The 12,583-nt window shown below is 48.9% G+C and overlaps 1 protein-coding gene across 7 annotated transcripts in view; it reads left to right on the forward strand.

Moving 5' to 3' along the window:
- AGTPBP1 (ATP/GTP binding carboxypeptidase 1) overlaps window positions 1-12,583 on the forward strand; it is an 863,873-nt gene that overhangs the window by 294,665 nt on the left and 556,625 nt on the right. For all 7 annotated transcript variants that reach the window (XM_069229549.1, XM_069229567.1, XM_069229576.1 and 4 more), the window contains one exon: window positions 11,703-11,766. In XM_069229549.1, the coding sequence (XP_069085650.1) occupies window positions 11,703-11,766 (64 nt within the window). The remainder of the gene's footprint in view (window positions 1-11,702; window positions 11,767-12,583) is intronic.

Raw genomic sequence — 12,583 nt, forward strand, 5'->3', positions numbered from 1 at the left:
TGGACAGTCAGCTTGGGGCCGGAGGCCCATTCTATGTAGTTTTACAGGGGTAAGATAGGCTGCATGGAGAAAGTAGATCTGCACAACCCGGAGACGGGAGGTCATGGTCTTTGTCCTCGTGGACATCAAGGTGTCCCTCCAGTCCTCGTCATCCATTGGACCCACCCAGTGTTCCCATCACTCACAGAGCTTGTCAAAGGTCTGTGCTGTGTTTGTGACCAGAGTATGGTATATGCGCAACACCCCCCCCCTTTACCTAAGTGCCCCATCTGTGTCTTGGCCTCACCGGTACTGAACTCAGGGAGGACCGTCCCGGTCTGAACATGTAGTGCGTGACGGAGTTGCAGATATTTGTGAAATTGGGTGTGAGCAAGCGAAAACTGCTTTTGAAGCTAAGCGAAAACTGCTGTTGAAGCTCCTGGAAGGACCACATGTGGGATCCCGCCCAGACATCGCCAAGCAGTGATATGCTAATGAGGTCCCATTTATGAAACCCATCAAGTGCTGAGGCATCCCTTAGCCACGATCCCTGCCACAGCGGGGTGTGTTGTGTGAGACGGCGCCACCACCCCGACGCTCCCTGCACAGCCCTCCACCCATCAGCACCACCCTCGTCACCTCTGGGAGTTTACGTGGCAGGGGATCGCCATACACCATCCCCATCAAACCGGGGAAACCTAATGTCAAGAGTTCTAGTTGGTATGCAGGGTCCGACCAGCCCTCTTCCCCCAACTAGTCATTAATTACTAGCAGGTGCATTGCAAGGTAGTAAAGGTAAAGGTTGGACATCCCCAGACCACCCTCATACACATCGCCCTGACAAAAGCGAAACGCAAGTCGGGGCGGGAATTACGCCATAGGAACTGCCGTGCGACAGTCTCCATTTCTCTGAACCATCGCCTGGGGATTTGGTAGGGGTAGTTCTGGAGCAAATAAAGGAACTGGGGGAGTACCATCATTTTATAGAGTGCCATCCGGCCCAGGACATTGAGGAGCAGAGACCGCCATCTCTGGAGGTCCTCCTTGACTCTCCGAGATACTGGTTCAACATTAAGGGACCACACCAGCTCGGGCAACAATGCTATTTGTACGCCCAGGTACTGGAAGCTGTTGCGCCGGATAGGAATGGGCCTGAACCCGGCTCTCAACAGCACTCGCTGAAGGTAGGACCAATCCACTGTATCAAATGCCTTCTCAAAGTCTAAGAGGAGGAGTTCTAGTGGAGAGGTCAAAAGGGCCCGGTTGGCCAGGGCCACGTGCTGTCGCCTAATACAATGCCTGGTGCTCCTAGCAGGCATAAAGCCGCATTGGTCTGGGTGGATCAACAAGGGCAGCACCTTTTTTAATCTAGTGGCACTGACTATGGACAGTATCTTGAGTTCAGTGTTGAGCAGTGAGATGGGTCGATACGCCGCATAGCACAGTGAGGGGGGGCTAGTCTTCGGGATCACCACTATGGTGGCTTGGTCTAGACCCGGGGGGAATCTCCCAGTTCTCACAGCCTCCTCGAACAGGGTGAGCAAGTGAGGGTGAGGATATCGTGAAACTTGGTATAAAGCTCTGCCGGAAAACCGCCAGGGCCTGGCGTCTTGCCCGCAGCCAGCTCCAATATGGCCGCCTCAACTTCATGAAGACCTACAGGCTCGTCAAGGTCCTGTTTTTCCCCCACCGAAATCACAGAAAGGGACACCTCCTCCAACAAGGGGGCCTCTCTTTCAACTTGGGGCCTAGGCCGCTCTTCGTAGAGCTTCCTGTAGTAGGCGGTGAAGCTCTGCGCTATTTCGTATGGCGTACAGGAAATGGCGCCCAAGTCATCGACAACCTCTGGAACGACTCTGTTTGCCATTGGTCCAGTCGCAAGCCCATGTAAGAGCTTGCCGTTATTGTCCCTCCACTTGTATACGCGGGCTGCAGAGTCTCGCCACATGTGCTTCGCTGTTTCGAGAGTAGTGTGGATAATCTCCTCTCTGACTAGAGCTAATTGCCGCCTAACCGTTGTAGGCGTGGAGTCGGTGAGCTGGCCATCCAGACGCACAGCTCTGGCCTCGAGCGCCGACACTTTTTGAGTACGCGCACGCTCCCACACCCGAAGGAGATGCCTGGCATGCCCCCTAAGGGTGGCCTTACAAGCAGCCCAGATCGTACACGGGGACGACACAGACCCAAGATTAAAGGTAAAGTAGTCTGAGATGTGGTCTCTAAGGGCCTGGGTGTAATCACTATCCTGCAAGTACCAGGCATTAAGCCGCCATATCTGGCGTCTGGTCACGTCAATATTGTCCAGTCGAAGAAGTAATGGTGCATGGTCTGAGACCCCCTGAGGGAGTATCTCCACCCCTGAGACTCTGGGAATATCAAGGGCGGGCACAAAGAAGAGATCTGTCCTGGCGTGGGTGTGATGCGCTGCTGACGTATGAGTGTATTGTTGCAGGTGGGGATGCCAAGTCCGCCACGCATCACAGAGACCAAGGCCCTCCACCCGTTTACGCAGCCCCATCGCCCTGAAGACCCGGCTTGAAGACGATGGCCCGGCAGTGTCTATCTCTGAATTAAGAACAGAGTTGAAGCCCCTCCCCCCAAATACGGTGAGACCCGGGGGAAGTCCCGCCACCACATCCCTAAGTGTCGTAAGAAGCTGCTCCTGTGTGCCTGAGGGGCATACATACTGAGCTTGTTGATTGGATGCCCTCCAAGCAGTCCAGAGACTGCCACGTATCAGCCCTGTGGGTCAGACCGGGAGACCGCCACCACCATGGGTAGGGTGCGATGCAACAAGACAGCCGTACCCCTCAAGCCCCTGGAGAAGCCTGCGTGGTAAACTCTGTCATACCCCCCCCCCCTCAGGAGCATGGGGCACTTAGTACCCAGCAAGTGTGTCTCCTGGAGCAGAACTATGGACGTGGCAAAGCAACGGATAAAGGAGAACACTGCAGATCGTTTAATTTTGTCGAGGAGCCCATTTACATTCCAGGAGAGGACCCGGTTAGTCTGCTCTGGTTTGTGCATGGAAGCAGTAGTATTATGGAAAGTGTGCCTATCTGAGCATCCCACCGTGACCAATTAAACAAGGGCATAAAAGCGTAACACAAACCCCACCATAAACAACTGTAAGTAAACATTCCCACAAGAGCCCCCCAACTGCTCCCCACCCCATACTTCCAACCCAGAAGCATCTGTCGCCCTAAACCTGCGCCAACAAAGTGTCATTTGCGAGTGTGGAGTGGTGGACCCCTCCATTAAGTCAGAGTTCTGCAATTCGGCTCTTCCCGACTCTGCACCCAGTGCCAGGGAGTATGCCGCTGTCTCGGCCCCCCTGCAACACAATGTGTCTGTGGGTCAGGTTCAGGAGAGCAGGGGTGACTGGCTAAGGTGCTCCCCCTCCGGAGCCGGATCCAGTCTCTCCTCATCGGGGCCGCCCGGTATGTTTTCACCCCAGAGCTCGGACTCAGTCGTCTCTCTGCCTCGTAAGTGTCGGGCAGGCCACTTCGCCTCCTCCTCCAGCAGGAACGGTTGCGCCTGCACCCTCCCTGTGCTCCTGGTGGGCCTCCGGAGTCCGACACCGGCCGGCCATTCCCCGGTCGGGGGGGGGGGCCTCTTCGAGCCACCTGATGTTCTTCAGTAAGCCAGTCCCACACAGTCTCCAGCAAGTCAAAAAAGAAGGCTTTCCCATCCAGGATGACCTTAAGGTGCGCAGGGAAGAGGAGCATATAAGTCAATTGCATCACCCTGAGTTTCTGTTTGACCCCTTCTTACGAATGGCGTCTGGCTTGCACCTCGCGGGTGTAGTCTGGGAAGATGAGGGTCCTGTGGTTGTCCCAGCTGAGGTCCGGCTGTGCTCTTGCCTCTCTAAGGATTATGTCTCGATCTTTGAAGTTGAGGAATCTTGCAAACATCGGCCTCCGAGAGCCACCAGTGGGGGCCGGGGCACCAAGGCCCCTATGAGCGCGCTCGACAGCAAACCCAGGGGAGAGCCTCTGATCAGGGACCCACGATTTGATCCAGCATTCCAGGAAATCTATTGCTCAGTTCGCCTCCAAGCCCTCCGGGAATCCCACAAAGCGCAGGTTATTGCGCCTGGAGCGGTTTTCAGCATCTTCCGCCCTGTTGTGGAGCTCACCTGTGCGGGTCTGAGGCTGGGCGATCTTGGCCTTGAGGTCCGCAATTTCATCCTCTGCCTGGGAGACTCGGTCTTCAACTTCTTTAATACGACCTACGGCTGTCCGCAGATCCTGTCGCAGCAGGCCCACATCCTCTCACACCTCACCAACCTTAGTCTCAACTGCCAGCTGCAAGGACTGGATGGCCTGGAGGATCGTGTTGACCCCTTCTGCAGCGGTGGTCTCTGGCACTGGGTCCCCCAATGCACGTGAGGTCGATTGCCTGGCAAATTGGTCAATGCGTTGCTGCGACACGGGCGGCTGCTTACTTGTTTTGTCTCCCCAAGGCCACCGCTGATCTGTATCTCAGCACCAGATCTAATCGAATCACCCCTGGGCTGTCCGCCCACTTTCTCAGCCGCTTTGTCCTGGCGCCCCTACCTCGGTGCGCAGCTCTGTCAGGACAGCCTGCTGCCTGGGCCTGTCGTCCCTTTAGCCGGGGCCCTCCGCCCATTGCCGCACCGTCAGCCGACCCGTATCTCGTCTCTGGGTCAGGTCACGCCGGGGCTGGCCGCCCACATACTGACTGCTCGCTGTCCCCCACTTTTCCTCCAGGGGCAGGCCAACCCGCCTCAGGCTGTGTCACTTCCACAGGGCCCACAGGCACCAGCCCCAGGTCTCTGAATGGCGCCTCAGGGTTGCCGCAGATTCATCAGGGCCCCAGCATCATCGGGGGGGCAGTCACGAGTCCCCCGGCCCCGCGCGGCCTCCCGGCACTTCTCTCCCGCTGTCCCTCCTGCTGGGACCGTCCAACTCCTGCGCACCGCCGACCGGCACCAGCACAACCCACTGCCTCATCTCCAGTCGTCAGGTAGGTTCTCCTAGCGCGTCATGGGATGCGGGCCCCCGAGGACGCCGGGCCCGGCCGCACCACGTGCCACATGCCTCTTCCGCACCTCAGCACGCCCCGGGCCACAGCACAGGTCTCAGACCGCAGCTGGCTGGGGCGGGACACTCCTCGCCTTCTTCGCCGCGGGACGCAGCCAGGATCATGGATGGGGCCAGCGACGCCCCCTCCTCCGCGGGATGCAGCTACAGATATGGCGCATTGCCCTAGGCGGCAGCTGCGGCCCCACAGGGACTCCACCTCTCCCAGCGGGCCCAGAGGCGCACTCCAGCACCGGCTCCACCCGGCCAAGCCCCACTTCAGGCTCCGCCGAGACCGAGGGCATAAGCCCCCACACCGCCTCAGAGGACCCCCATACATGCAGGGGCCAAATAAAAAGTCAATGGGCACAGGAACTGCGGGGCGATACGAGGGGGATGACGGACGGGTCCGGAGCACTCTTAGAGTTCGACTGCCATCTTGACGCCCGTGGCCATGCCCCCATGTTTTTATTACTTTTTATTACTGTGGTTCTTACACAGTTTCTGTACCAACAAGAATGTATTTCTTCATAGATATTCTTATGAATGCATGGTCTATTTCTCTTGTAGTAGACCAATTTTTGTCTGTTTAGAGACTTTCAATGTTATTGGGTCACTTCTGACACACATTTGACATACTAACATGGATGAGCTTATTCACATGTTTTTCATGGCTTAAGACTTTCCTTACATGTAGTACCTTCCACAGGTTTTGATGTTGTGGTGTATATTACTCACCTTAATTATTTTGATTGTCCAGGCTTTTTCTCTTGTCCTAGACCGGTTTTATGATACTTAGAGACTTTTTTGGGAGGTCTTAGTTCACATTCCCTCCTCCAGGTTACTATGATCGGTGTGTGACTCTGAAGTAAGGAATCTGCGGCTAGATGTGTATATTCTTTGTTCTAGACTGGTTTTATTATACTTGGAGACTTTTTTGGGAGGTCTCCGTTCGCATGCCCTCCTCTGGGTTAGTACCACTTTGGTATGTGATTCCAAAGTAAGGACTCAGCGTTTAGAAGTCTCTATCAGATGAACAAATTACTTACCTTTTAGTTACACATTATTTGGTAGAGACAGGATGTAACCGCAGATTCCCTAACGATCCTCCCTGCTCTGCGAACTGAGTCCTCTTTGGTCTCAGAAGATTTCATTATGGAAATCAGCTCCTTAAATTAAGGATTTGGGACCAGATGTACAAAGCATTTTTCTAGCCGCAATGGGGCCGATTCGCAGAATCGGCCCATTTGCAACTAGAAAAACGCTTTTTGGGATGTACAAAACCCAAACTGCGATTCAGTAACTTGTTACCGAATCGCAGTTTGGGTTTTGCGATTCGGTATTACGAAGGGGCGTATCAAGGGAGTCCCTTCCTAATACCAAATCTAAATGGTATGTATGATTGTTTTGTGACTGCAAATGCGTTGCAAAACACTTGCAGTGGGCACCAATTTCAAATTAGTGCTAACCCATTTGCAAAAGGGAAGGGGTCCCCTTAATAATTTGTGAAACTATCCACAGTGTGATTATTAGAAGTGGGGAAGGGGTGGGGGTTTTGAAAGGTATTTGGAGTCCCTTCCCTTTTGACACATACTCCCAGCTTGGATATAAATGACAAAACATGTTAGTGATGGCCCATTATAGAACGGTTTTACTGCCGCTCAATTTTTTCAGCTTAAAATAAAGCCCTGTTATTGGCATAATGGTTCTTTTGGCCAGAGCCTGAAACTTCCCTATCCCCCTGGAATCACTTGACACCTCCTTAGGGGGCCCACCCCTAGTTTGAAGCCCCCTGCTTTAGAGGGTGCTGTAGAATACAAGGCAAAGTTTTCATACAATTTATTTTTATCTTTAAATGCTCTTTTGATAAGCTGCACTCCATATTGGTAGCTGCTGTGGAGCACAACATGGAGGTCAGCAAAGCAGGTAATTCAGACAGGTCTTTAGACACTTTAATGTTGTCAACAATAGGTTGACAATTTGTTTTACACAGCAGCGCAAGTACCTCATCTTCCCTACTCTGTGGCACATTGCAGAAGGCTCCATAAGGTGTGCAGAATACAGTACAGTTCAAATTACACATATCACAACCTAATAGGTTAACTGCTGAGGGAGGACTTAGAACTATGCTTGTCTGTGATGGAGCGAAGAGCTATAGAAACAGGATTAGAAATACAGAGAGAGGTAGTGAAGGGAATTCAGAGGTTTCAGGGCAGAGTAGCTGGCACAAGTATCAAAGAGGCAAGTGGTAGGTTTTCCATTTATCAGACAATCAACATAAAGACCTTTCAGATCTGCAATACCATCCTCCCAGTCCCCCTCCTTGTTTGCCTTTTGAGTGAGCTCTTTCCCCTTCACATTCTGTTGCACTTCATGCAATTTTAAAGGTATCAGTTTACATTTCCTGTGTACGTATGATGCAACCCAGTGGTTTGATACTATTACCAGTTCAGCCAACTTTTTATTTTAGTTTGCCATACAGTACAAATAATTATCAGTTGATTACACACATTCAGTGACAAGCCCTACACAAAAACAACACCTACAGTTTCCTAATTCATCTCCATCAGACAGAACATTCCCAAATACTTTCAAAATACATCATTGAGTACTTCTAGATGAACTGCTGACGACTCGCATATTTTGCCTACAATTCAGAATCTTAATCCAGTCTATCTTCAGTGGGCACACCTCTGCAACGGTATTCAGCATAAGATATTTTGCCACAATCAGGTTCTGTCTCAGACGGCTCTGCTATCAACCAGTCGATCTCATACTTCACTTGGCACCACCAAACAAAACATTAGATTCACATCAACCCAGTTAGGTTTATACATTTTGTACATGCTTTACAATTCCTCACAGAAATGTGTAGGGTGCTCTTGAGTGCTGGTAAAGCTTTTTTTAATGGTCATGAAATCAGAAAGCATCCATGGAATGTGAACAGTGACTCTGCACCGGGGCCAAGCAAGTCATTTAAGAGAATGAGAGTGTTTGTGACTGGCTGTGAGGGGTCTTTATTGCATGCGTTGGTAGAGCGAGGGAACCTCTGTCCTTTTGAATCCTACTCCTTGGCAGTCTCTGTACGATTCGTCTCAAACTTTGTCATGTTATAGTGGGGATGCGCTCTCGGGGATCCCTGCACCTGCTGGGATAGAACAAAATCTTGATCTGGACCAGTCCACTGTAATGGAGTCTGCTTCTTGTCTTTCTAGAAATGCACCTCCTCCTAGAGATCTACAGTCCGGTGCTTGCATTGCTCCAGAAATTAGGATTACTGTTTCTTCTGTTATTTATCTAAGTGATTTTGTGAAAGGGAGGGGAAAGGGGTTGCTCACTCACACTCAAAGATCCTCTTGCTTTTGCTCAATCTTAGGTTGTGTGCCCGGAGGGGCTAGTGAAGAAGTGTGGTGCAGCTGGATTAGAGAGCTTTTTTCACATGCATTTATCCTTCGAGGGTCTCTGTTCTAGGTCCTAGTACTCCTGCCTGCCTTCCACGTTCCCACACTATTGTCTAGAGCCCTTTCGCTCTCTAAAATGGATTACACACATTCTATCTCTGCTGTTGTACTCCTCTCATTTCTACCTACCCAACTAGCCCTCTATACAGTAGTCCCCTCTCCAGGGGACACTTTGGTGTACTTCAGACACATCAAGATATATCACATAGGAAGAGCAAAGCAAAAAATAATAAATCTGGTCAGACTTCACTTTAATTTAGTTAATTGTGCTTAGACTATCTGGTTAAATCACCGTTCCCAGTGCTGGGCTGTGTCCTATCCCAGTTCCCCTGGAGCAATCTCTTACCTTGGTGCCTGCGGTCATCTTGTGGATTCTGGTCCAGTGCATGTCCCATTTATGTTCCAAATGAAGACTTTTCTCAACGCACAGTGCACCAGATTCTATGAGAATAATCCCTCTGGAAAGCTCATAAACGTCATGTGTTTAATACAAAAATTTAGCTACCATATGATTAAACTAAAACTATCAAGCAGGTGCCTAGCTTTTCTGATTTGAAGAATGCGAGAAGACCTTGAAAAGAAGATACAGTACAGTTAGGTAGAAAGTGGACTTTATTTAATCTGGAATTCTCCCTTGTTTTGCCAATTGAACAGTTTGACTAAATGTGCAATGTACAACCGTAGAATAAAAAATGATAGTGTGTTTAAGTGTGTGTATAATGGCAGCAATGCACTTGAAGTACTTTAAATAGGTATAAAAATGATTTCACATAACATATAAAATGCATTGTGACCTTCCTTGCTTTCTTAAGCAACTTTGTCCCCAGAGTAGAGGAAATCAGCTAGTCCTAGCGCAAGCAAGAAACCTTCTAAAACTATTGCATGGCCACAAAGCGCAGCGGTAAAGGCTCTCAGAAAGCTTAGAGTGAGGGGAAGAATGAAAAATTAAGTGGTTTGGTCCTTGCAAAAGAGACATTAGTTCAATAGCTAACCATGAACTGAACTCACATTTAAACACATTTTGATATTGGAAGCAGTATTATTCATGCATGTTGAGCTTACATTTCACTGTATTTCTTAGAGGGCTCATCCTAACACATTACGGTAAAGGCAGTGAACCATATATACCATTTTAAACCTTGTGTTCAAATGTATGCATAGTATTGCTGAAGCTAAACAAAATGTGGCACTGTAAATTGACAGTTGAGCTTACCTGTCTTGTGGACCAAGTAAACTGAAAGACTTGTTGTTCTTGTCCCTAAACATCATTTCCTAGCTGTTGGGTGATGGGAATTCCTCACTGTTGGCAGACAGAGGGGATGTCTGCTATGCAATCGGAGACACAGAACATTATGGAATGCTTGTTACTAAGAAATGAAGTGCGCTTAGTTTGAGCAAGACACATATGAATGTGATAGATCCCCTCGATCAGTTGCTGTACCAGTTCAACAGTGGAGTAGTTGATTGAAAACCCATACTCAAACTAACTGCCCTTATAAAAAGACCAGTTCTTTAGAGTTATCATCTTCTTATTGTTTCCTGTTCTGGGACAATATTAAGATTCAGTAAGCTATACATTATACAAAAGTCTGTGCAGGGCAGTGTTGCTAAGATACGGTTGCAGTGTAAATGAAGATAGTTGCTTCTTATCTAATGTGAAGGCATCTAGCCAGTCCTTGAAAAAACTGCTGGGTGAGACTGAAGGTTGATGTATCACTGGTGCAAATGTTTTTCCGTCTTGGGATGAAGAATTTCTCATCAGTCAGTCTCTCCCTTCACACGTAGACAACCTTTCTGTATTTTGTGCATCTTAGAAGGGATTATGATAGCTAAGGGATGGGTATGTGGTGACCACGAGCTTAAAAGAGCTGTAACCACCTCTGACATTCTATAACTGCAGCTTTGTTAGAGTAATGTGTGAAGTTTTGTGTGGTTTGCAGGAATTAGATCTCTGCAACCTCAAATTGTTATTTCCAATTTTAGCTTTTCACTTTGAATGTACCCTGTTTTCCTAACAGTAGTATATCATGGAAGTAAAAGATATAGGTCGTCATTACAACCTCGGCGGTCTTTTTGCAAGACCGCCGTGCTGAAGACCGCCAGTGCAGGCATACCGCCCCGTCAACAGAACATCGCCCACGTGATTCGGCGTGGTGGTGTTCTGTTGACGGGGTGCTGGCGGCGGAGCAGCCCCCATGGATCTCGTCCCCTCCCGGAGGATCAACGGACCAGGTAAGTCGATCGTCCGTTAGGGAAGGGGGGTGGGAGGGGGTTGTGTGTTGTGTGCGTGCATGGAGGTGTGCGTGTGAGTATGTAGAGGGGTTTGTGAGTGTGTGTATGCTTGCGGGGGGTTTTGTGTTTGGAAATGTGTGCGTGTCTGTATGTCTGAATGGATGTGTGTGTGTGGCTGTTGGCATGTTTGTTGATATGTGTGCGGGTATGTGTGTTGGTGGTGTCTGCATGTGTGTACGGTGTGTGTCTGGGTTGCGATGATGGGGTTAGGGGTGGGGAGGGGGGTCCTGCCACCTTTGGGGGATTGCAGGGGGTGTGGGGGGAGGGCTCGGGTGGGGTAGACCCCTATCAGTGCCAGGGAAGGAATTCCCTGGCACTGATAGTGCTTACCGCCATGCATTTCATGGCGGTTCCCAACCCCATGAAATCCATGGCAGTCAGCCAAGTCGTGATACTGCCGACGTTCTTGTGACGCCCGCCGGACCCAAGTCTCCAGGCCAGCGGTCGGAACGGAGAAGTGGCGGATGACCATGGCGGTTCATAATTCCATTTATTTTACCGCCAGCCTGTTGGCGGTAAGACCGCCACTTCTCCGCCAACCGCCAGCGTCGTAATGAGGGCCATAGAAGCTTGAAAACACTTTTGTGTTTATCTCCAAGTTTCATGAGTGTCATTTGGTGTAGCAAAAATATTGTGATCAGTGGTTTAAAGTTGGGGATTAGACAGGTGATATTAATACCAATTAAAATTATATTTAGTGTCATTTGTCATAAAAATAAAAAAGAACAAACAGTTCACAAAAATCCTAAAATACATCTATTAAAGTACCTTCTGCACTTAGAAGCCCGCTTCTTCTGATAATGTATTCTGAATGTTGGCGTGTGATGTGGATATCACACAAATTCACATGCAACATGTTGACAAGAAGAATATTATGTACACAATCGGACATGCTTGGAAATTAAAGTATCTATTTTCTTTACAGAATACAAAGGATCTTCAGACTACACTAAATATTCTGAATATTCTTAATGAGTTGATGTCAGTGGGTAAGTTAAAAGATAATTAATACTTAATTAATGCAGCATTTTGTCTCTGATTACATTTTATGTTGTGTAGCCCTTTTTGCGAATTAAAGGAAGATGAATGGAAATTGAAAGCACTGTTCCCAATTCAGACGGAAAGAGTAGAGCTAAGAGTTACATTCCATGCATGATTCATGGAGGTCATAGACCGTAGCTTGGCTGACCTTTTAAACAAGACCTACCTCAATCATTGTGTATTCCCTTTATTTAACTCTTTTAACGTTGTTTGCCATGTTTATTTAGCACTCTAACATTAATAACAAGAAGTGCTTATATAAAGAGCACATATTAATACAGCTTGAGATACCCTGCCCCCTTTAAGCTTTCTCTTTACTCAGCTGCATTCTCCTTCCTAAGTTAATCTTAAAGTATTTTCGGTTTCTGATGGATTCATCTACTTGTGGATTCCTCACCTTTTGAATTCTCCCAATGTGCCAACATTCACCAGAAATTTCTCTCTTTGGCTCTCCACGTCGACGAGGACGTGTCAATAACATGGCTCCGCATGCGACTCCGTCTGATGTCATCAGAGCTATAAGAAGTCCTCGCCGGTGTACTGACCTCAGTTTCCTTTTTTTCCACGCATTCAATCCTAAATGATTTTTCTACGTCTCCTGTTTGTTACATTGTTTTGAGGTGTTTTTTTTTTTGTTGAATTCTCGTTTGGTTACAATGTCACCGCTGAAGAAGTTGAGGTTTAAGCCATGTAACAAGTGTGGAGGTCATATGTCAGTCACTGGCCTGCACGAAGATTGCCTTTGGTGTCTCAGCTCTGACTACG

The sequence above is a fragment of the Pleurodeles waltl genome, chromosome 1_1 (genome assembly GCF_031143425.1).
Source record: "Pleurodeles waltl isolate 20211129_DDA chromosome 1_1, aPleWal1.hap1.20221129, whole genome shotgun sequence".
Lineage (NCBI taxonomy): Eukaryota > Metazoa > Chordata > Amphibia > Caudata > Salamandridae > Pleurodeles > Pleurodeles waltl.